Below are 22,164 nucleotides of genomic sequence, written 5' to 3'. Positions count from 1 at the left end.
GTGTAAGCAAGCATCTTTACCAGGAAAACAATGCATTTTCTTGAGGGTGTTGTTTGAATGAGGAAGAGCGGCTGGAGGAGGGGTCAGGTACTCTGCGTGGTGGAAACGACAGGTGTGGGTGCAGAGGCAGAAGCTGGAGGAATCATATGATGGCTCCTGTGGCTGGTGGAAGATGAGGAAGATGAGGAAATTTGTTTTTAAATGCCTTGAAAAGTTAACAAGCAACTTTGAGGGGAATCTGGTATGCAGTTTTACAAAGTTCCCTTAGGTGGCAGCATGGAGCACTGATTGGAGAGCTGTGGGTGTTTAATTATGCTTAAAATTCAAGAGAATAAAGTACTCAACATGTCAGTTCTGCTAGCACATTTCACAGCTGTAGCAAACAAACAGCAAAAATAGAAAACCTTTTTTCAGGCAGGCAAGATAGACTGACAGTCAGAGTTTAATCCCCAAGACAGTATCTTGACCGGAGGAGACTCCCTATGTAACCAAAGATGACCTTGACCTTCTGGTTTCCTGCCTCCATCTCCCAAGTGTTGGGACAGCAAGCATACTCCACCATGCCAGGTTTTATTTGGTGCTGGAGCTTGAACCCAGGGCTTTATACATGCCAGGCAAGCTCTCTACCAAGTGAGCTATCCCCATAACCCTGAATAAATGAGGGACGCCCAGCACTATCTTTCCACTCACCACAGCCTCAGCCCTCCCCTGCCCCTCCTCTTTGAAGTGAAATCCCCTGATTCTTCACGCACAGTAACTTCCTGATTTTGCCCTTTCCTCTGCCCATGCCCACTGTTGTCCTTTCCTACATCTTGCTCAGGGTCAGTCACTTGCCATCTCTAGGTCTCCATTGAGTTAAGCAAGAAATGAGAGTATAATGAATCTATCTGGTAGTAATAGCAGCTGAAGCAGAGATGTCCTGTGTTAACTGGTAGGAGAGCCTGAGTTTAGTAGATGATCAGAGAACACTAAGCTTTCTCACTCATCTGTAAGACCAAGCAGAAAATTCCCTAAGAAGAACCATCACCAAACTCTTGTTCAGGTTCATATCCTTGCATGTGAATGCTGATTAATTTATCAAACCTTTTTCTGGATGTGTGCTGTGTGCTGGTCCCAGTGCTAGAGACTATAGGTATACATAAAAGTTGAGGCTGTGTCAACCTCTAGGTTATCCAACTCTCCATTCCTACAACAAATCCTTGAGCTTATCAGTTTGGAGAGAGAGTTTACTGGCTCACAGTTTTAGAAGTTTTAGTCCACAATCATAAGGCCCTGTTGTTTTGGACTGTAGAGGGGAGGGTGTGGCAGAGCAAAATTACTTCCCCTAAAGCTAGGAGGTGAAAAGAAAAAAGAAGAAATCTAGGGACTCACAATCCCCATCAAAGGTAGTCCTTTGGTGACCCCAAACCTCCAACAAGGCCACAATTCAAAGTTTTCACCCATTCCTAATAGCATTGATCTGGGAACCAAACTTCAAATATATGGGCCTTTGAAGAACACTCAAATACCCCAAGTTACAGCAAACTCCAAGTTACATGTAGTTGCTGTGGAACAATCTTTGTACACTGTAAATATTTGTTACTGTCATTGGCTAATAAAGAGCTGATTGCCAATGGTTAGGCAGGATAAGGTTAGACTGGAGAACTAGACTAAGAGAATGCTGGGAAGGAGGAGAAGTCTAAGGAGTCCCAAGCCAGACTTGAAAGAAGCAATATGAGAAGTTCATAGATGAGGTAAAAAAGCCTCGGGGCAGCACATAGATTAATAGAAACGAGGAAATTTAAGTTGTAAGTTGTCTTAGGCTGGAGACAAGCCTAAGCTATCAACTGAGCATTTATAATTAATAATAAGCCTCTGTGTGGTTATTTGGGAGTGACTGCCAAGACACAGAACAACTCCACCTACACATAGTCCTGAAGGGAGGCCAGTGATGGGTAGGGCTGCAAGAATTGAGAGGGTCCTGGCTAGTGTGGTGATAACTGAGCAGGGTATAAAATGATAAGCGAGAGTTGGGTCAGAAAGGCAGAGTGGAGTTCAACACACGGGGAAAGACTGTGGAAGTGTCCCTTCTCTCTTGTCATGCAGTGCTCGCCATTATCTTGGATGCAGCCCCTTAACTCTGAATTCAGATTCCTTGAAATCACGCAAAGATCCAGACTTGGGATTGGGGAGATGGGTCAGTGAGTAAAGTGCTTTCCACACGAGCATGAAGACCCAAGTGCAGACTCCAGAAACACACATAGAACCAGACTGTAGCAAGTATTTCCTGAGCAACTACTGCAAGATGAGAGTTGAAGTCAGAAAAATCCCTGGAAGCTCAAGGGTCAGAAGTCCTGCCATGAGTAGTGGTGAATAAAATAGACCCTGTCTCATAAAGGGTGGAGACTGAGAACTGAAACCCGAGGCTGGACTTTGATCTTAACAAATGCATGCCCACATTCATATACACGAATATTCACACATCATACATACAAAAACCTTCTAAATAAATTTTAAAAACAATTTTTAAAAGCTGGGAATAGTGACCTACATCTGTAACCTAAGCACTGGGGGTGAAGAGGAAGGTGGACACTCGAAGCTGACTGGCTGTCTAGTCTGGTCAGACCATGGGGCTTCAGGCTCACTGAGAGATTCCTTCCAGAGATAAAGGTTTAGCCAGGCACACACCTTTAGTCCCAGCACTTAGAAGGCAGAGGCAGGCAGATCTCTGTGTCTTTGAGGACTACAGATTTAGACCCTTTTTTTAAAAAGCAAACAAAACCAAAGAAATAACCATTTCTTTGGGGCTGGAGGACTCAGGTTTGATTCCCAGCACCCATATGACATCTCACAACCATCTGTATCTTCAGTTCCAGGGGATCTGATGGCCTCTTCTGACCTCCATGGTCACCAGGCACATATGTAGTACACAGACATACATGCAGACAAACACCCATATACATAAAATAACATTTAAAGAGCTGGAGGGATTGCTCAGTAGTTAAAAGCACTGGTTATTCTTCCAGAGGACCTGGGTTCCATTCCCAGCACCCACATGAAGACTCAAAATTCGCATTAATTCCAGTCCCAGGGGATCTGACACTCTTTCTGGTCTCCAGACAAATATGCAGTCAAAACTTTCATACACATAAAATAATTTTTAAATGCTTGAAATAAAATAGAATTTAAAAATAATAAAGGTAGCTGGGCATGATGGCTCATATTTTTAATCTCAGCACTTGAGAGATAAAGGTAGTTGCTTTTCTCTGAGTTCAGGGCTGGCCTGGTCTACATATTGAGTTCCAGAACAGCCAGGACTATGTAGAGAGACCCTGTCTCAATAAAAATAAATAAATAAATAAAGATAAAATAATAAAAGTAGAGCCAGACATAGTGGCATACACCTTTAATCCCAGCACTTGGGAGAAAGAGACAGATAGATCTGTGCATTTTAGGCCAACCTGGACTACATGGCAACTCCCAGGCCAGCCAGAGAGATGCATTGAGACTCTGTCTCAGAACCAAACATGATTGGAGGAAAAAAAAGTCAATGAAATGATTCCTAACGATACTCTGCTATATTCATAGATTGGTGCCGAGCCCAATTGTCAGAGGCTTCACCCAGCAAAAGATGGAAACAGATGTGTAGACCCACAGCCAAACACTAGGCGGACCTCGGGGAACACTGTGGAACAGGGGGAGGAAGGATTGTGAGAGCCAAAAGGGCCAAGCACACCACAAAAACCCCACACAATCAACTAACCTGGGCTCATAGGGGCTCACAGATACTGAATCGCCAACCAGAGAGCCTGCATGGGACTGATCTAGGCCCTCTGCATATGTTACAGTTATGTACCTTGGTCTTCTTGTGGGACTCTTAACAGTGGGAGCAGGGGCTGTCTCTGACTCTGTTACCTGTTTGGGGGACCCTTTTCCTCCTACAGGGTTGACTCATCCAGCCTCAATGGGAGAGGAGGTGCCTAGTCTTACTGCAACTTGATATACCATGGCTGGCTGATATACAGGGGCAGTCTGCCCTTTTCTGAAGCCATACAATTAGAAGTTAGGATTGGCCAGGCAGTGATGGCACATACCTTTAAGCCCAGCATTGGGTGGCAGAGGTGGGTGAATCTCTGTGGGTTCAAGGCCAGCCTGGTCTACATAGTGAGATCCAGGAAAGCCAGAGCTGTTACACAGAGAAATCCTGTCTCAAAAAGGAGAAGGAAGAGGAGGAGATGAGAAGAATTCAGAATTGTAGCTATTTTGAGGAGGGCATGTGCAGGGGCTTCTGGGGTCTGGTGACATCCCACCTTCTAATCTGGGGTCAGTTACCCCTCTTGGTCAGGTTTGTAAAGATTCACGTGCCTATAATTTCAGTATTCATGGACCCCAAGCAGGAGTCTCCTGAATCCTAGGCCAACCTGGACTATATTGTAGAGAGCAAAGTAAGCCCCGAGTGGGTGAAGTCCGGAGTGAATGTATGCTATTTACATGGGAATAGCCATGCCAAGGACCCCAGAGCCTCAGGCCCGTGGAGAAAACGGCAAAGTCTTCTCCCCCAAAGTGAAGCTCAGACCCAAAACCTTCCTTCTGATCTGTGTGCGGACGTCGACAGTTTGTACAGAAAATGTCCACCATGCCCCCCTCCCTGGATATTTACAGTCTGAAGTCTGCTCCCTCCAGAGACTGCTCCTACTGAGGTTATCTACACCTGTCTCCTTGATCCAACTGTGTACCATAAACCCCGCCTCCTTATCTGTTTGTGATAACACCACCTCCTTGTTCAGCTGTCTGTAATAACCCCCACCTCTCTGTTCAACTTGATATAATAAATACAATGAACTTCCAGGGTACTGAAGTTTCTCCATTTGAGAGCCCAGAACCTGATCCCGGTCTTCTTCCGTGTTCTTTCTCGCTCTCTCCTCCTCCCTTTCCCTTCCTCCTCGCCCCCCCCCCCTACACACACACACACACACACACACACACAGACACAGACACAGACCAGACACACACACACACACACACACACACACACACAGACACAGACCAGACACACACACACACAGACACACACACACACAGACACACACACACACACACACACACCGTCTATCTTTCTGTTTTTTCTTCATTCTCTTTCTGCTCTAGTCATGTTCAAGTTCCTGGAGGTGTGCATGGACACTGTACTATATAGTAAGACTGTCTCAAAGTTAAGCAAAACAAAAATGTCATTGAGCGAGGTACGATATGTGCATTTTTCTTTATTGTGGGGTTTTGTTTTATTTTATTTTGGAGATACTTTCTCATGTAGCCCAGGCTGGCCTCAAACTCCCTATGAATCCAGGATGACCTTGAACCTCGGATCCTCCTAGCTGCACCTACCCCCCAAGAGCTGGGTTTGCAGGCATGCATCACCATGCTCCATTGACAAAACGCCAAGGATCAAACTGGGTCCTGATGTGTGGTAGGCAAGTCCTGTACCAACTGAGCTGCATCCCCAGCCCTCTTAGAATTTAATTTTTTTTTTTCTTTTGGTTTTTCGAGACAGGGTTTCTCTGTGTAACTCTGGTGCCTGTCCTGGATCTCGCTCTGTAGACCAGGCTGGCCTCAAACTCAGAGATCCACCTGGCTCTGCCTCCAGAGTGCTGGGACAAAAGGCGTGCACCACCACCACCTGGCCCAGAATTTAATTTTTAAAAACATTAAAAGCAAAAGCAATCTTTCATAGATAAATGTCCAAATATTTATGTAGCTACTCCCTACTTCCTGGGTGTGGGCTGTGCACAGTGGTTTCTTTCAAAGGGTACAGAATGGAAAGAGAGAAAAAAAAATGACTTAAAAGTGGATAAAATCCAGGGTCTGTGTTGAAATTGGAGGCCCATGTGCCTACCAAAGGCCACATAGAAGCCCAGGGTCTGGGCCACACCCTGTGGCCTTGTTGGTGCCCGAGGGCCTTGCCACTGCCAGAGCCATGCTGACCCAAGTGGACTATGGTGCCACCGGGAGCCATGGTGTTGTACTACCCAAGCTGCTGAGGGCCAAGTCTGGGTCCCTGGTCCTGCTGCAGCTGGGGTCTGTGTTGGTGTCTGTGGCCTGTGTTACCACAGAGGGGCATAGGAACCATGTGTGATGAAATCAGAGGGCCATGCTGAGCTGGGCCCACCCTTTGCTAGCTCTGGGAAAGCTGGCTCTGCCCCTTGCTGGACACTGCAGCAAGAGAGATGTCCTACACACACACACGAGAGATGGCCCCGCCCCTCACCACAGGCATGGGAGATCTGGCCCATATGGCATGGCCTAAGAGAGGTGGCTCCACCTCTTGCCTCAGGAGGGCAGCCCCAGTGGCCCAGACTGACCAGCTCAGCTACTACCCAGGCCCACATCCAGGACCTTGGGTTGGCCCACCCACACATCTGCTCTACGACCTGCTGAAGCTCATGAAGGTACTGGACTCTGGGCTGCCGTAGAATATCTGAGAGAGTTTCAGTGAGGGTCCAGTGATGATGATGCACCAGAAAATAGAGGCCTTGAACCAGACCAATGACTCACTGCAATGAACAGTTGCCAGTAAAGCTGTGTGACACACTGAGGCTCCCAATGACACTGAGGAATGAAGAGTTGTTGAAGAGGTGGGAAAGACAGAGGAATGAGGGGTTCTTGATTGGTTTGGTTTGGGTTTAGCTTTTTTTTTTTTTAATTTTCTTTTGCAGGGGATGCTGCAAGGATGAGGGGACAGATGTGGGGGGACTGGGACATGAGCAGAATTGGGGCGCATGATGTGAATGTCCCAAGGATAAATAAAGAAATTATGTTAAAATATTTATAAAATATATATTTGGAGAAACTAGACAGTCACTACTCAGTCAACTGATCAAAATCTCAAAGACAATGGTCGGTCATGTTAATGTCTTTACCTCTGAGACCCTTCTGTCAACAACCCACAAACTCAGGCTTACCAGAAGAAAAACACCATACCAATTCTAACAGCGAGATGTACAACCAAACACTTAACCCAGGCTCCTGAGAATGATCAGTCATCAAAAGCAAGGGCAGTCTGAGAACCCTGTCACAGCCAAGAGTTTCCACGTCTACATACCACCTAGTATCCCAAAGGGGATCCTGAAACACATAAATAACATTAAATACAAATTAATGACATCTAGGAGCTGGAGAGATGTCTCAGTGGTTATAATGACATCTAGGTGTCTCAGTGGTTAAGAGCCCTGGCTGCCCTTCTAAAGGACCCTGATTCCCTGCACCCATATGGTGACTCATTACCATCTGTAACTCTAGACCCAGGGGAATTTGATGCCCTCTTCTGGCCCCCATGGGCACTGCACCCATGTGATTCACAAACATACATGAAGGCAAAACACTCTCTTATGCACGCCCATAATAAAATAAAAACAGTTTTTTGGTTTTTGTCTTGCTTTGTTTTTTTGAGACAGGGTTTCTCTGTCTAGTTTTGGTGCCTGTCTGTCCTGGATCTCGCTCTATAGACGAGGCTGGAGTCAAACTCACAAAGAGCCGCCTGGCTCTGCTTCGCGAGTGCTGGGACTAAAGGCGTGAGCCACCACCGCCCAGCTGTTTATTTGTTTTTTGTTTTTTTTTTAAAGCACATTTTTTGCCAGGCATAGTGACACAGGCCTTTAATCTCAGCACTCAGGAGGCAGAGGCTGCAGATCTCTGAGTTAGAGACCAGCTTGGTCTACATAGTAAGTTCCAGGACAGCCAAGGCTACATAAACCAATCCTGTCTCATAAAAAAGGGGTGGGGAGGAGGTATCTAAATAAAATTCAGTTAATGAGAAAGAAGAAAACAAATTTGTACAAAACTTAGCCAGATTTCCAGGTTGACCCTTTTCATTGAGTGAGCTGAGCCCAGTGAAAACACAGACAGGAACAGTGTTCCCTCCTTCCTGGATGTCTTCAAATTGGCTCTGGGACTCTGTCAGAGTCCCCGTTCTTGTAGTAGTACTTTCTCGTCAGGACTGCCAGCCCATAAACAATGACACGGAGACTTATTATTAATTATGAAAGCTCGGCCTTAGCGTAGGCTTGTTCCTAACTTATAACTTCAATTAACCCATATTTTTAAAATCTATATTCTTCCATATGACTCATTACCTCATCTCCACACTGCCCATCCTGCTTCCTCCTTGTCTGGCTGGCAACTCCGCCTTTCTTCTCCCCAGAGTTCTCTCTCTGCTTGGAGGTCCCGCCTATATTCTCTTGCCTAGCTATTGGCTGTTCAACTTATTACAGCAATCACAGCAATACATTGTCACACATTATACAAACATTCCATAACACATTCTTGACACTTGCACAAACTGATCCTGAAGCTTAATGTGTGAGTGTGTGTGTGTGTGTGTGTGTGTGTGTGTGTGTGTGTGTCTCTGTGTGTGTCTGTGTGTCAGTATGCCTTGGTGCTCACATGGAAATCAGAGGACAACTTGAAGGATCTAAATCTATTCTCTCCTTCCACCATATCAGTCCTGGGGATCTCTGGGAGTCCAGCTCCCACCTTTTGAAGGGTTATTAGGTGGAGGAGAGAGGAATGGGGAAATATCAGATAAAAAGAGAGACCTAGCCAACAATAAGACAGACAGAAACACAGGATAGGTTCAGGAGGGCCTGGGTCAATACCCAACAGCCTCATCCTTTATTGGAAAGGGCCTTTTATAATATGCCAAGAGGAGAGGCAAAAGACCTCCCCCTTGCAAGATCAAAGCACACTGTACAGCCAAGTGTAAACCCTTCCAAACACCTGGTAAACACACCCGTGGTCAAATAATTTCTTTACACAGCCCTGCTGGGTAAAGCACACCCAGATTCCCTGACCCTGAGTAAGGTCTCACTAGATAGCCCCCATGGGCTCCCACAGGGATTCAAGTCCTGTGGGCTTTTCAGCAAGCACCTTAACCCACTGAGCCACGTTGACAGCACAGAATGTGTATATGTATGCATAAAAATAATAATATTAATTTTTTTTCTGGAGACAGGGTTTCTCTGTGTAGCCTTGGCTGTCCTGGAACTTGCTCTGTAGACCAGGCTGGCCTCAAACTCAGAGATCTGCCTGCCTCTGCATCCTGAATACTGGAATTAAAGGTGTTTACCATCAGTGCCCAGTTTATATGTTTTAAAGTTTTACAATTTTTATCTATTGTGTATGTGTGTGTATGGGGGGGGGGGGGTCTAGCACCAGCATTCATCTCTCTCTGCATTCTAACTTCAGGTGCCACGGGACCCGCTGCTTCCCGTTTCAGCTGCTGTCATGTCCCTGCCACCATGGACTAGACTACAAAATTGTGAACCAAAATAACCCGCCTTCCTTCGCTCACTGTTGATGGGCAGTTTGTCAAATGGAGAAAAGTCACTAGTATAATGCAACTCCCTATCTGCCATCCCAGGGAGCCTGTGCTGCTCCTGCTTGGCCTGGATTGGGGGCTGGACGTGTCCCTTTCTTGTGGATACCAAGGCAAAAGAGGCTATACCTGTCCGCACGCTTCATCTTGACATCCCGGAGCCTGCCTTGTCTTTGAAAGTGTTGTTTTCTCTACCCTGGCCCGTAAAATGCCATGGATATTTATCTCCAGGGACCCAGAGCCTCTTCTGACCCAAAGCGCTATTCCTGAACCCCCAGGAGAAGGTGCAGCTGAGGGATCATGGCTCAGAGCCAAAAATTGATCCTTCCAACTTTTCTCAGTTCCAGCTTTGATATCAAGTGACCCGGACAGTTGGGCCAGTCCAGAGAGGGTGGTGGTATAAAAGGCCCCTCGTCTGAACCCAGAAGTCCTGGACTGACTCCTACAGCTCTGTGATCGCCAGGCCCTGCCCTTCAGGTATGTCTGTGTGTCTTTTCGGATCATGGCATCTGCTTCTACATCCTAAGTGCTATTAGGGGACCCTGCGGGAACTGAAGGAGGTCTGAGGTTTTGCTCCTTGTTTCTCAGCCCTGGACTTTAGTTTCTCTTTTAAACGTGTGTGTGTGTGTGTGTGTGTCTGTGTCTGTGTCTGTGTGTGTCTGTGTGTCTGTGTGTCTGTCTGTCTGTCTGTCTGTGTGTCCGTCTGAATGCCACAGCTCAGAGGCAATTTTCTGGAGTCAGCTGTCAGTTCTCTCCCTCCACCATGTGGATTCCAGGGATCAAACTTGGTTTGTCATGCTTGGCAGCAATGCCTTGAACCACTGAGCGATCTTCCTGGCCCCCTATTTTTAATTTAGTAGTTTCAACCAGGCTGTCTCTAAGGACAGTTGCCTGGAGTGAAGAGATAGGGAGAAAATACCCATCTGGCATTAGGTAGCCCTGGACCTGGTTTTGGTCTACTTCACCCTCCAAGCATAGAGGTGAATGAAGACTAATTTTTGGAAGAGATACCCCTGCTTGGTATTGATAGAGTGTCATTGAGGAGGAGGAATATCCCAGGCCATTGGTATCATCCCAGGGACACTGACATTCTGTTGCTTGGGCAAGGGGGCATCTTCTGTTCCCTGGGTGTGTAGAGGGTACCGACTGGGAACCCACACTATGTTGGACCCTTTGGCAGAAAGCCCAGCAAACACTCTGTGACTGGGGCTGTGGAGGAAGTGTCTTTAGCCTCACTGTTTCCGAGTGGCCATTCGCATCCACTCCAGTCTCAGAGCCTGGGGCAGAAATCCAGACACTAAAGCTGGTAAACACAAGGCTCTTTTCCAGTCCTTGAATTCTGTGATGGGGTAAGGGCAAATTCCTGAGGGAGCAGGATAGATGACAGGGATATCTTCACTTCCCTGGTGTGCGGCTGAAAGCTCAGCAAGGAATGTATACCTACTGAATGAGTGAGTAAAAGAAAAAAATGGAGGCTCGGAATCCATCCCTGACCACCCCATCCTTCCATTTCCCTTGCAGCTGGTCCAGATGGCATTGTTCCAGTCCTTCTCCTTGGCCACAGAGCTACTACTGGCCACGGCCATCTTCTGTGTAGTATTTTGGGTGGTCAGAACTTTAAGACCCCGGGTCCCCAAAGGCCTGAAGAGTCCACCTGGACCCTGGGGATGGCCCTTCATTGGGCATATGCTGACCCTGGGGAAGAACCCACACCTGTCACTGACAAAGCTGAGCAAGAAGTATGGGGATGTGCTGCAGATCCGCATTGGCTCCACGCCTGTGGTGGTGCTGAGTGGCCTGGACACCATCCGGCAGGCCCTGATACGGAAGGGAGATGACTTCAAGGGCCGGCCAGACCTCTACAGTTTCACACTTATCACTAATGGCAAGAGCATGACTTTCAACCCAGACTCTGGACCGGTGTGGGCTGCCCGTCGGCGCCTGGCCCAGGATGCCCTGAAGAGTTTCTCCATAGCCTCAGACCCGACCTCCACATCTTCTTGCTACTTAGAGGAGCATGTCAGCAAGGAGGCTAACCATCTAGTCAGCAAGTTCCAGAAGCAGATGGCGGAGGTTGGCCACTTCGAACCCGTCAATCTGGTGGTGGAATCCGTGGTAAACGTCATTGGAGCCATGTGCTTTGGAAAGAACTTCCCCCGGAAGAGCGAGGAGATGTTGAGCATTGTGAAAAGCAGCAACGACTTTGTGGAGAATGTCTCCTCAGGGAATGCTGTGGACTTCTTCCCCATCCTGCGCTACCTGCCCAACCCAGCCCTCAAGAGGTTTAAGAACTTCAATGATAAATTTGTGCTGTTTCTACAGAAAACAGTCCAGGAGCACTATCAAGACTTCAACAAGGTGAGGCTCGGAGGCAGGTTGTAGACCCCCCCCCCCATCACCACCACAGACCCAGAGAACATCCCCTCAAAACCTACTCCAAGGTACTCAGACTGCCATGTGCTGCCAAGGCGTAGGAAGGCTCCGGGCCACTCAGAGCAGCTGTGTGACCTACAGCCACCCCGTGTACGTTACAGCTCCCCTCTGGGGGCTTCTCCAAACCCAGAAAACAAAGGCATGTGAATGGAACCTTGGCAGGGCTTTGCAATATGGGGTATCATTAATTTAAAGGCGATTGTTCTGCAGGAACATGACCCTCCACAGAGGCTAAGCTCCAGCTCCATGTCGCTTTTCTTCCTTGTGTTCACACCTACTTTTTCCTCCTCTGAAACCCGACCCCTGGGATTAGGGGAAAGAAGGGTCGGTGGCACATGAAATGACTAGGCTCTATTTAGGGATGATGCCAGTTCAAAAATCCGAGTCCCAGCCCTGTGCTTGGAGACCAATGCCGTTCCCAGGCCCTGGGGACATATCAAATGGGATGTGGCATGGTCTGGCATCTGGTCCTCAAAATGCCAAACTTCCCCTAAACTTATGTCCTCTTAGAACAGTATCCAGGACATCACGGGTGCCCTATTCAAGCACAGTGAGAACTCCAAAGACAATGGTGGCCTCATCCCTCACGAGAAGATTGTCAACATTGTCAATGACCTCTTTGGAGCAGGTAGGAGCCACACCCCTGCCCCTCCAATCATCCCTGCCCCTCCAATCATCCCTGCCCCTCCATCCGTCAGCTGCTCTTTACCCAACCTATCAACTAACTCACCAACCACATGGCAGGTGACACAGGACAGACACCTGCCCTAGCATCAAGGTGTGACCTCATGCTGTGCCACCAACTCAACCAAGTCCCCCTCCTTTTGGGGCCTGGGTTTCCCCACCTGGGAAGTAAAAGGACTCTACAACCTGGAGTCCAGGCTTATAATTCCAGCTGCTGATTATGAAGCCAGCGTCCATTAGGTTCTTGTTTGATTTGTCTCGGTTTTCGATTTGGTTGCTTTGGACTTGTTTTGTTTGAGGCAAGCGCTCACCTCTGTAGCCTAGGCTGGCCTCGAACGTGTGGCAGCTCTCCTGCCTCGGACTCCCTAGTGTTGGGACTCTAGGAATAAGCCACCATGTTTGGCTCTCAGGTTTCTGTTGAGGACTCAGCCCTTGCCTCAGGACACACGGGGGTGGGAGCCAGAGAGGGGTAGTCCTTGCTCCTGCTCCGTTTACAGCGATGCTTGTTAAAAATGTTCTCCTCCCCCATGTTTCCTTTTCTCCTTCACTCTACTCCCTGCTGCCCAGGATTTGACACAGTCACAACAGCCATCTCCTGGAGCCTTTTGCTCCTTGTGACACATCCCAATGTGCAGAGGAAGATCCACAAGGAGCTGGGTATGTGTTGCTCCCAACCCTCCGGTCAGGGAAGCCTGGAGGCTCCAGGTCACTTGTTGATCTACAAATACGTGTTTATGTGTCTAGTGTGTGTTAAGTCCTAGGAACATGGCCTCCCCCACTGGTCCAGATAAGGTGTGTGTCGGGGGGCGGGGCTGGTGGGGTTTCAGAAACATGAGTAAGCATAGTCCAACATAGAGAGGCACTAGTATAAGGGGACACATGCTCGGAGCAGACAGAACGTCCCATGAGTTCTGCCTGTGCTCTGCAGACACAGTGATTGGGAGGGACCGGCAACCACGGCTTTCTGACAGACTTCAGCTGCCTTACATCGAGGCCTTCATCCTGGAGATCTACCGATACACATCCTTTGTCCCCTTCACCATCCCCCACAGGTAAGGCCCCTGTTCTCTGCCCCCTAAGTTTTCATACTGTTTCTTCACCCAGCTCCTCAGCCCCGCCCCCAGCTCAGGCTGCATCTCATTCCGTGGTAACCTCAAGCCTCTGACCCCCGTCAGTCTCTGGTCTGCCCCCACCCAGTCCAGTCGCTTATGCCCTCAGCAGTCACTCACCTCCACTTGCGTTAGCTCCCTATGGATATCTTCTGCTCCAGCCAGGCCCTCCTCACGGTCCCTCACAAGGGTAATCCAGCCACCGGCCAACTTGGCTTAAGCGGGACCTTCTGCTTAGAAAAACTTCTATCCATCTCTTTCTCTCGCTCCCAAATTCTACCCTTGCCCAAAGTCGATCCTGACAAATGCATCCCCTTCCATCTAGAAGCCTCTTTTGGCTCATCCGCCAAGGAGAGCTTCATCCCCCAAGGATTTGTAAGACTTACAGCCCAAGTTCCTGGATTGTGAGAGTGAACATTTACCTCTGCTCACACCTTAGCCTAGTTATTCCTGGCACGAACCTGCAGATCCCCCAGGGCATGTCCCAACCACTGACTTCTTGGCTTCAGGGACTGCCCCAGTGCACATCTGAGCACAAGGAGAGTCTAGTAAACAAGTGTTGAAGTTGAAGAGCAGGATCCCAGCCAAAGGAAGGATGATTGCCCCATGTTCCCTGCTCTTCATGTGACCGCCCAGTGTGGGGCTCAGAGACTGTGGTAGTCAGACACTGGGAATGAGTGGAGGGAGGAAGAAGCCACATCACAGTTTCTCCAAGTCCTGAGAGTCTCTTCTCTCCTCAGCACAACGAGGGACACCTCACTGAATGGCTTCCACATTCCCAAGGAGCGCTGTATCTTCATAAACCAGTGGCAGGTCAACCATGACGAGTGAGTAGTAGTCCTGACGGAAATGGTGAATCCTCAGTGATCAGGAAGGTTGTCTGTCCCTTTAGGGAAGGTTGTCTGTCCTTCAGGACCTGCTTACATAAGGAGCACTGCCTCATTGCTAGATGGCCTGTTCCAAGTGATAACGTTTACACCCTGTTTCTCAAACTTCAGTGTACAGAAGAATGGACTAGGTATCTGGTGTGGGTAGCAAATGCCTGTAATCCAGCCTACTCAGGAGGTTGAGGCAGGAGGATTGCAGTGAGTTCAAGGCCAGTGGAAGTTTCCCCATGCCCCAAGGTTTCAGTTGGATAGATAATGAGGCTACCTCAAATGTCTTATGGGAATGGTCTAATGATCTCCTTGGGAAACTCCACTCTAATTTGTAGGATGCAATCCATCCAAACCAGGACATATTGAACATTAGAATGCCATCCATATTTGTATTGTCAACTTTTAGTCCAGGAAAATAAGCATAAGCCGAGCAAGCTGGTGATCTCCCTTGCCCCTGGAATTAGGAGAGAAAGAAGCCTGTTTTCTTCTTTCAGATTCCTATTGATAAAGCATTATTTCCTTGAAATATCCAATTAGGATGGGAACTATAGCTCACTGGTCATATATGCAATGTGGAAGGCCCTCAGTTCAATTCCCAGAATCACATCAAAAATAAAAATAAAAATAAAGAAACTAAAACAAAAGAATATTAAAAACCACTATCATCCACTGTGCAGTGGTGGCGCACTCCTTTAATCCCAGCATTCAGGAGGCAGAGACAGGCAGATCTCTGTGAGTTCGAGGCCAGCCTGGGCTACATAGAGAGTTCCAGGACAACCAGGAATACACAAAGAGACCCTGTCTCGGGGGAAAAAAAAAAAAAAAGCAAAACAAAACACTATCTTGGACCATGGGAATGGTTCAGCAGGTAAAGGCAGGTGCTGCCACAACTAACACCCCAAGTTCAATCCCCAGGCCCCGCATGGTAGAAGAGGAAAACTGACTCCTGCAAGTTGTCCTCTGACCTCTACATGCACACACAAGCAAACAAATAAAAATGTAATTTAAAAAAACTAAAAATAATCAAAATCCACTATCTTGATCATTTTAGAGAGAATTTTATTTTAAAGAAACAGTAACATGGCTGGAGGTCAGTTCTGTTGGTAGAGTGCTGGCCTACCATACACAAGGCCCTGGGTTGGATCCCAAGCATCAGATGTGGTAGCGCATGCCTGTAATCCCAGCACTTGGGAGGTAGAGGCAGAAGGGTCAGCATTTCAAACAAGGCGACCCTGGGGTTACATATGAAGTTCAAGGCCAACTTTAGACACGTGAGACCCAGTCTCAAAGCAAACAAATACAAAAGAACCATAACAAAGAGATACGGGCCAAGTCTGGTGCCTTCCCCACACGCTTTTGTGACCGTCAATCTTTTCCAACACTGTTCACAGAAGCTGGGAGAACATAGCTACCCTTTCCTCCCAGAACCCACCCAGCTCAGGTCCTATCTGTTCCTCTTGCAGGAAGCAGTGGGGAGACCCCTTTGTGTTCCGTCCAGAGCGGTTTCTTACTGATAACAACACAGCCCTCAACAAGACACTGAGTGAAAAGGTGATGCTCTTTGGCTTGGGAAAGCGCCGGTGCATTGGGGAGATCCCGGCCAAGTGGGAAGTCTTCCTCTTCTTAGCCATCATGCTGCAGCAGCTGGAGTTCAGTGTGCCACCAGGCACGAAGGTGGACCTGACACCCACCTATGGGCTGACGATGAAACCTGGGATCTGCAAACACCTCCAGGCGAGGCCACGCTTTTCCAAGTGAAGATGGCCAAGGCAGGGGAGGAGGCATCTATGGGGCCATCACCTCCCTTTCTTTCTAAATAACAGCTTTTTTGAAGTACAATTCTTTCACATATAATTAACCTCCAATCAATTTTAGAATATCATCTATCATATGCCCCCAAACCGATACCATTAAGATTTATGACTATTCCTAACCTGTCTTCCTCGCCCCACCAGATGCTGATCTGGTTTTTGACTCAATATATTTGCCTATCCCAGCAATTTCACATAAACCCAACGATTGATGGATGGATGGTCTGTGACTGCTCTTTTCACTTAACACAGTTCTTCCAAGGTTCACTCACGTTGGCATGTAGGTTAATAAGCCTTGCTTTCTTGAGTCCTGGACTCCACGCAGGCCTCGTTCTGTTTCCTCATAGTTAATGCTGGTCACTTCGGTTCTGCTTTCTCCTTCCTCACTTCTTCCAGGACTTGAGTCTTTGCATACTTAAGAGGGACAAAGAAATCCAGCCTATGCCCTATCCTCAAAAAGTAGAAGGTGTGACTTTCCACGGTCAGGGGAGAATAACAACCCCAGATGTATGTGGGTTGACTGGAGAGTAAAAACGGGGACCTGGGGAGATGATTCTGTGGGTCAAAGTGATTGCTGTGCAAGCATGGAGACCTAAGTTTGAATCCCAAGCATTCACGTAAAACAGGGGGACACAGCTTTACCTGTCTATAACCCCAAAGCTGTGGAGCAGAGACAGGTAGATCCTGGGGGCTTGCTGGCCAGCCTAGCCAAACAGCCAGCTCCCAGGTTCAGTAAGCTATGGTGCCCAAGCTTATGTTGAACTCCTGGGCTCAAATGACCTCCTACCAATCTCCTGAGTGACTGGGCTCACAGGTGTTTGCTACTCACCCCACCTTATTATGGTTTTCACTTATGTTTCCATAATGACTTCTGATATCAGATGTCTTGCCTTATGCTCATTGGCCAATTATATATCTTTTACAGATTTATTTATTTTATGTGTATGGATGTTTCGCCAGTATGCATATCTGTGTATCATATGCATGCATGGTGCCTGTGGAGGTCAGAAGAGGATATCATATCCCTTGGAACTAGAGTTATAGACAGTTGTTGTGAGTGACCATTTGATTGCTGGGAATTGAACCAGGAGCCTCTGGAAGAGCAGTCAATACTCTTCACTATGGAACCATCTCTCCAGCCTCAGTTGTATATCTTTTTTAAGAGAACTGTTGACTCAGGTCCCTTGTCCACTTCTGAACTGGGGTCTTTGAATTATAGAAGGTCTTTACATATCCTTGACACTGACCTCTAATCAGAAGTATGTTTTGCAATTATCTTCCATTCTGTGACTTGTATTTCCACATCCCCCCTTTTGTGTGTGTGTGTGTGTGTGTGTGTGTGTGTGTGTGTGTGTGTATGTTTTGTGTGTTGTATATATATTCATATATAAAGGTGTGCATGTCCAATCCATGCATGTACATTCAGAGGCCAGAGAAGTATGTCAGGGGTCTTCCTCTGTCATTCTGTGCCTTCTTTCTTTCTTTCTTTCTTTTTTTTATTGTTGTTTTTTGAGACAGGGTTTCTCTGTGTAGCTTTGCAACTTTCCTGGAACTCACTCTGTAGCCCAGGCTGGCCTTGAACTCACAGAGATCCACCTGGCTCCGCCTCCTGAGAGTTTGCACCAAAGGCGTGCGCCATCCCCGCCCAGCTGATGGCACATGTTTTTAATTCCAGCACTTGAAAGGCTGAGGCAGGAGGGTCTTTATGAGTTTCAGGCCAGCCAAGGCTACATAGTGAGACCCTGTCTCAACAAATTAATAAATTTAAGATATCCATGGCACACCCTGTAATGTACAGTTGTAGTCCATCATAAAGGGAAGCCAGGGTAGGAACTCAAGGTACAGGAACCTGGAGGCAGGAGCTGAAGCAGAGGCCATGGGGGAACACTGCTTACTGGCTTGCTCAGTTTGCTTTCTTTCTTTCTTTCTTTCTTTCTTTCTTTCTTTCTTTTTTTTTTTTTTTTTTTTTTTTAGACAGGGTTTCTCTGTGTAGCTTTTGGAGCCTGTCTTGGAACTCACTTTGTAGACCAGGCTGGCCTCGAACTCACAGAGATTCACCTGCCTCTGCCTCCCAAGTGCTAGGATTAAAGGCGTGTGCCACCACTGCCTGGCGCTCGCTCTCTCTCTCTCTCTCTCTCTCTCTCTCTCTCTCTCTCTCTCTCATATATATATATATATTTAAAGAAGGTGTCAGATCCCCTGGAATTGGAGTTACAGACAGTTGTGAACTGCTATGTGGGTGCTGGGAATTGAACCCAGAACCTCTGGAAGACCAGCCAGTGCTCTTAACCACTGAACCGTCTCTCCATCCCCCTGCCTGGCTCTCTTACACAACTCAGGACCACTTGGCTGGGAATGGCACCACCCACAGTGGGCTGGGCCCTCCCACATCCATCATCAATCAAGGAAATGTCCCACAGACAAATCCCCTGGCCAGTCTAATGGAGGCGGTTCCTAAATTGAGGTTCCTTATTTCCAAGTGACTCTAGCTTGTGCCAAGTAGACAAAAGCCAACCATTATAAGCAGGAAGCCAGTAATTTTTAAAATGGAACATAATAAGCATTGAGGAGCATGTGGAAAAACTATAACCTTCATACGTTGCTGGTGGAAATACACCATGGTTCAGCTACTGTCAAAAATGATTCAGTAGTCCCTCAGAAAGTTAAACACAGATTTATCATATGATGTGGTCACGCCACTCCTGCTCCTCCATGCCTTCCCTACCATGATAGAGTGCATCTCCTCAGACTGTAACCCCTGTAACGTCTTCCTCCCTTAAGTCGCTTCCTGGGAGGCATCTGGTCACAGCCATGAGAAAGGCAGCTCGTACCTGTGGTAAGCTCACAGAAAGGAACACCGTTCAGCCCTCAGTGGGTACATTCACAGAATAAGAACAAGAGGTTTCCACAGGTTCAGAGGAAGCAAGAATGAGGAGCTGGTTGGTTTTGTTTTTAGACTTGGTATTTAAGGATTTCCTGTTTAGGATTATGAAAGAATTCTAGAAAGTGCATGGTAGTCACTGTTGTAGCACACTATGGACATACTTAACACCACTGAGCTGCATGCTTAAATCGTAATGTAATAAATATTTTGCCACAATTTTGTTTGTTCCTTTGTTTTTGTTGTTGTTTGTCTGAGATAGGGTTTCTCTGTGTAGTCCTGACTGTCTTGGAACTCTCTCTGTAGACCAGGCTGGCCTCAAACTCAGAGATCTGCCTGCCTCTGCCTCGGGAGTGCTGGGATTGAAGGCGTGTGCCACCACATCAGGCTCCATCTGCACCCTTGCTCTCTCAGTTCATTTCTGCTCTCTTGATGACTCATAAAGTTCCAACCAACTATGTCCTACCAGTTATAATTCTCCAAGCTGAAATAAGAATGAGACAGACTTATTTCCAAAGAGGTAGGTCCAATGGTTATTGCCCAACAGTCTAGAGAGCCATATCATGGTTGTCTGTAGCTCTCAAAAAAAAATAATATTGGCAATTATGTATTTAAAAAAAATAATGTCGGAGCTCCTAACAACTGGTCAAAGTGCTGAGAATAAGTGACTGTTACATGCTCAGCTCTAAATGGAACATCTGTATGACCTTTTGAAGGCTTAGAGAAGAGGAAGTAGACTGTGACAGCCGAGAAAGTGATGGGTGCTTTGACCCACGGTCACCCTTCTTCATGTAATATGCTCCTTAGCTCTTGGTCAAGTCCATACAAAGTTCCAGAGAGATGGTTCAGAGGTTTAGAGCAGGTCTGCTCCCCTGTAGTTGAATTTTCCAGTGTGCATCTCAGGAGGCTCACAACTACCTGAAACTCCATCTCCAGGGCCCAGATGCCTTGACCTCTGTGAGCACGCGCGCACATACACACACACACACACACACACACACACACACACACACACACATACGGACACACACACACACATGGACACACACGGACACAAGGACACATGGACACACACACATGGACACGGATACGGACACAGATACACGTGCACAACTACCCACAATTTAAAAATAAGATAGATCTTCTTGAAAAGAAAGTAATAATAATAATGTTTAGGAGGTGAAGGCAGGGCCAACCTGTGATAAAGTCTGGAGGGAGAGAACTCCTTTCTGGAGTTCCACCTGTCTATGACCTGCCTATTATCTTCAAACCCAAGGCAAACTCCTCAAGAAGTTCTAGACAGGAGACCCAGCTCATCTCTTAGAATAAGAAGGGCACATCCCGAGCAATCTCAGTCTAAAGACAGAGACTGTGATGCCCCAGGATTCCAAACTGATCAGCCCTGGCCATCTCAAACTGGAAAATGGAGACAGAGCTCCACATTGAGGAGGAAATCCCCCTGCTCAGAGACAGGCCACTAAGGAGAAGAAGCCCAGCCTTTGGGGTGCTAGGAGCAGTGGCCTTGTTCTGGGACTCCTTGTCGAGAGACATGACTCCAGTCTGAAGGGGCATAGACTTCCCTCCAGAGCCTTCAGTCCAGTGGAAGACTCCCTGGTCATGGTAGTTAATCTTTTTAGAATATATATTAGTTATACCTGACAACAGGTTTTAATCACGACTTTGTCATAGGTGTGTTTTATGTGTTTGAGCACACTCACCCCTGTTACCCTTTCCTGTCACCCTCCACTCCGACTGACTCCCTTCCTCTTCCCCGCCAGTCTTCCTTCTGATTTCATTGGTTTTTGTTTTGTTCTCTGTCTATCTCTTCTGTCTCTGTCTCTGTCTGTCTGTCTGTCTGTCTGTCTCTCTCTCTCTCTCTGCCCTAATGAGTTTGACGAGGGTTTCTTACTAGAGCACGGGTGAGGGGTTGTTTACAGAAGTCTGGAAAACTCACAAGTGGCTACAGCCCTGGAGAAAATATCTCTGCCTCCCCCGGGAGCCATTACCTGTCAATATCAGAAAAGGCCGGGGGCCTCGTGATCTCCTCTCCCGTGTGTGACTGAACATTGACTGGCCTGGTCTTGTTGGGTAATCACTGCTGCTCTGAGGTCATGGGTTCAACGGCCAAGTCGTGCCTGGAAAACATTTCACAGCTCCCTATCACTTCCTCCGCTCTCACAGACCTGCCTTCTCTTCTCCCAGCCTTCAAAGGGCCGACGGGGATGTATCAACGTGCACGTATTCAACCTTACAGCAAATGATACACGTATTCAACCTTACAGCAAATGATACATTTGCTGATATTCTTAGCTCTCTGACCAGTTAGAAGTCTCTGCAGGGACTACTGCCCCCGTAAGAGGAGCGTCCCTCATCAAAGTGGAGACAGCACTAATCTGTGGACAGAAAAGAGTTCAAAAGGCAGTTGGACAACACAACCATTCAGCAGTAGTATCGATCCCATCAGAGACTATGAGCTTGCCAGCTATGAACTATTGACAGCAGACCTCAAATTCAATCAGAAAACAGTGGTTGGGCCTTAGCAGTTACGCCACGATTGTGCAAGTGGGCACATATTGGTGGTTAATCTTGATTGTTAACTTGATTGGATCTGGAGTCAACTAAGAAACACATCTCTGGATGTCCCCCAGAGTAGATAGGCGGCACCCTCCATCAGCAGCCTAGACATAAAGAGGTCTGGGGGTCGGGGCTGGAGAGATGGCTCAGTGGTTAAGAGCACTGGCTGCTCTTCCGTAGAACCCAGGCTTGATTGCCAGCATCCACACGGTGGCTCATAACTGTTTGTAACTCCAGTTCCAAGAGATCCTCTGGCTTCTTGGAGCACCAGGCAAACATGTGACGCACAAACATGCATTCAGGTAAAACACCCACCACAAAATAAAAAAAAAATAAATAAAAAAGGGAAAGCATGGGAAAGAAGAGAAAGACATCTCAGACAAAGAAGCCGCGGCTTTTCCTGCTCGACATCCTTTCTTTTGTTTGTTTGGGTTTTTGGCTTTTGTGG

General features: G+C 47.4%; 1 protein-coding gene across 1 annotated transcript; it reads left to right on the top strand.

Annotated features, from left to right (window-relative positions):
- Positions 1-9,456: 9,456 nt before the first annotated feature.
- On the top strand, positions 9,457-16,477 carry LOC102908284 (cytochrome P450 1A2). Its single transcript, XM_006971525.4, has 7 exons — positions 9,457-9,823; positions 10,868-11,704; positions 12,290-12,407; positions 13,031-13,120; positions 13,392-13,515; positions 14,313-14,399; positions 15,914-16,477. Exons 2-7 carry the CDS (start codon positions 10,877-10,879, stop codon positions 16,206-16,208), a joined length of 1,542 nt encoding a protein of 513 aa, XP_006971587.1. The 5' UTR covers positions 9,457-9,823; positions 10,868-10,876; the 3' UTR covers positions 16,209-16,477.
- Positions 16,478-22,164: the final 5,687 nt, after the last annotated feature.

The sequence above is a fragment of the Peromyscus maniculatus genome, chromosome 7 (genome assembly GCF_049852395.1).
Source record: "Peromyscus maniculatus bairdii isolate BWxNUB_F1_BW_parent chromosome 7, HU_Pman_BW_mat_3.1, whole genome shotgun sequence".
In the NCBI taxonomy this organism is placed as follows: Eukaryota; Metazoa; Chordata; class Mammalia; order Rodentia; family Cricetidae; genus Peromyscus; species Peromyscus maniculatus.
This window is presented reverse-complemented; position numbering and strand designations above follow the sequence as displayed.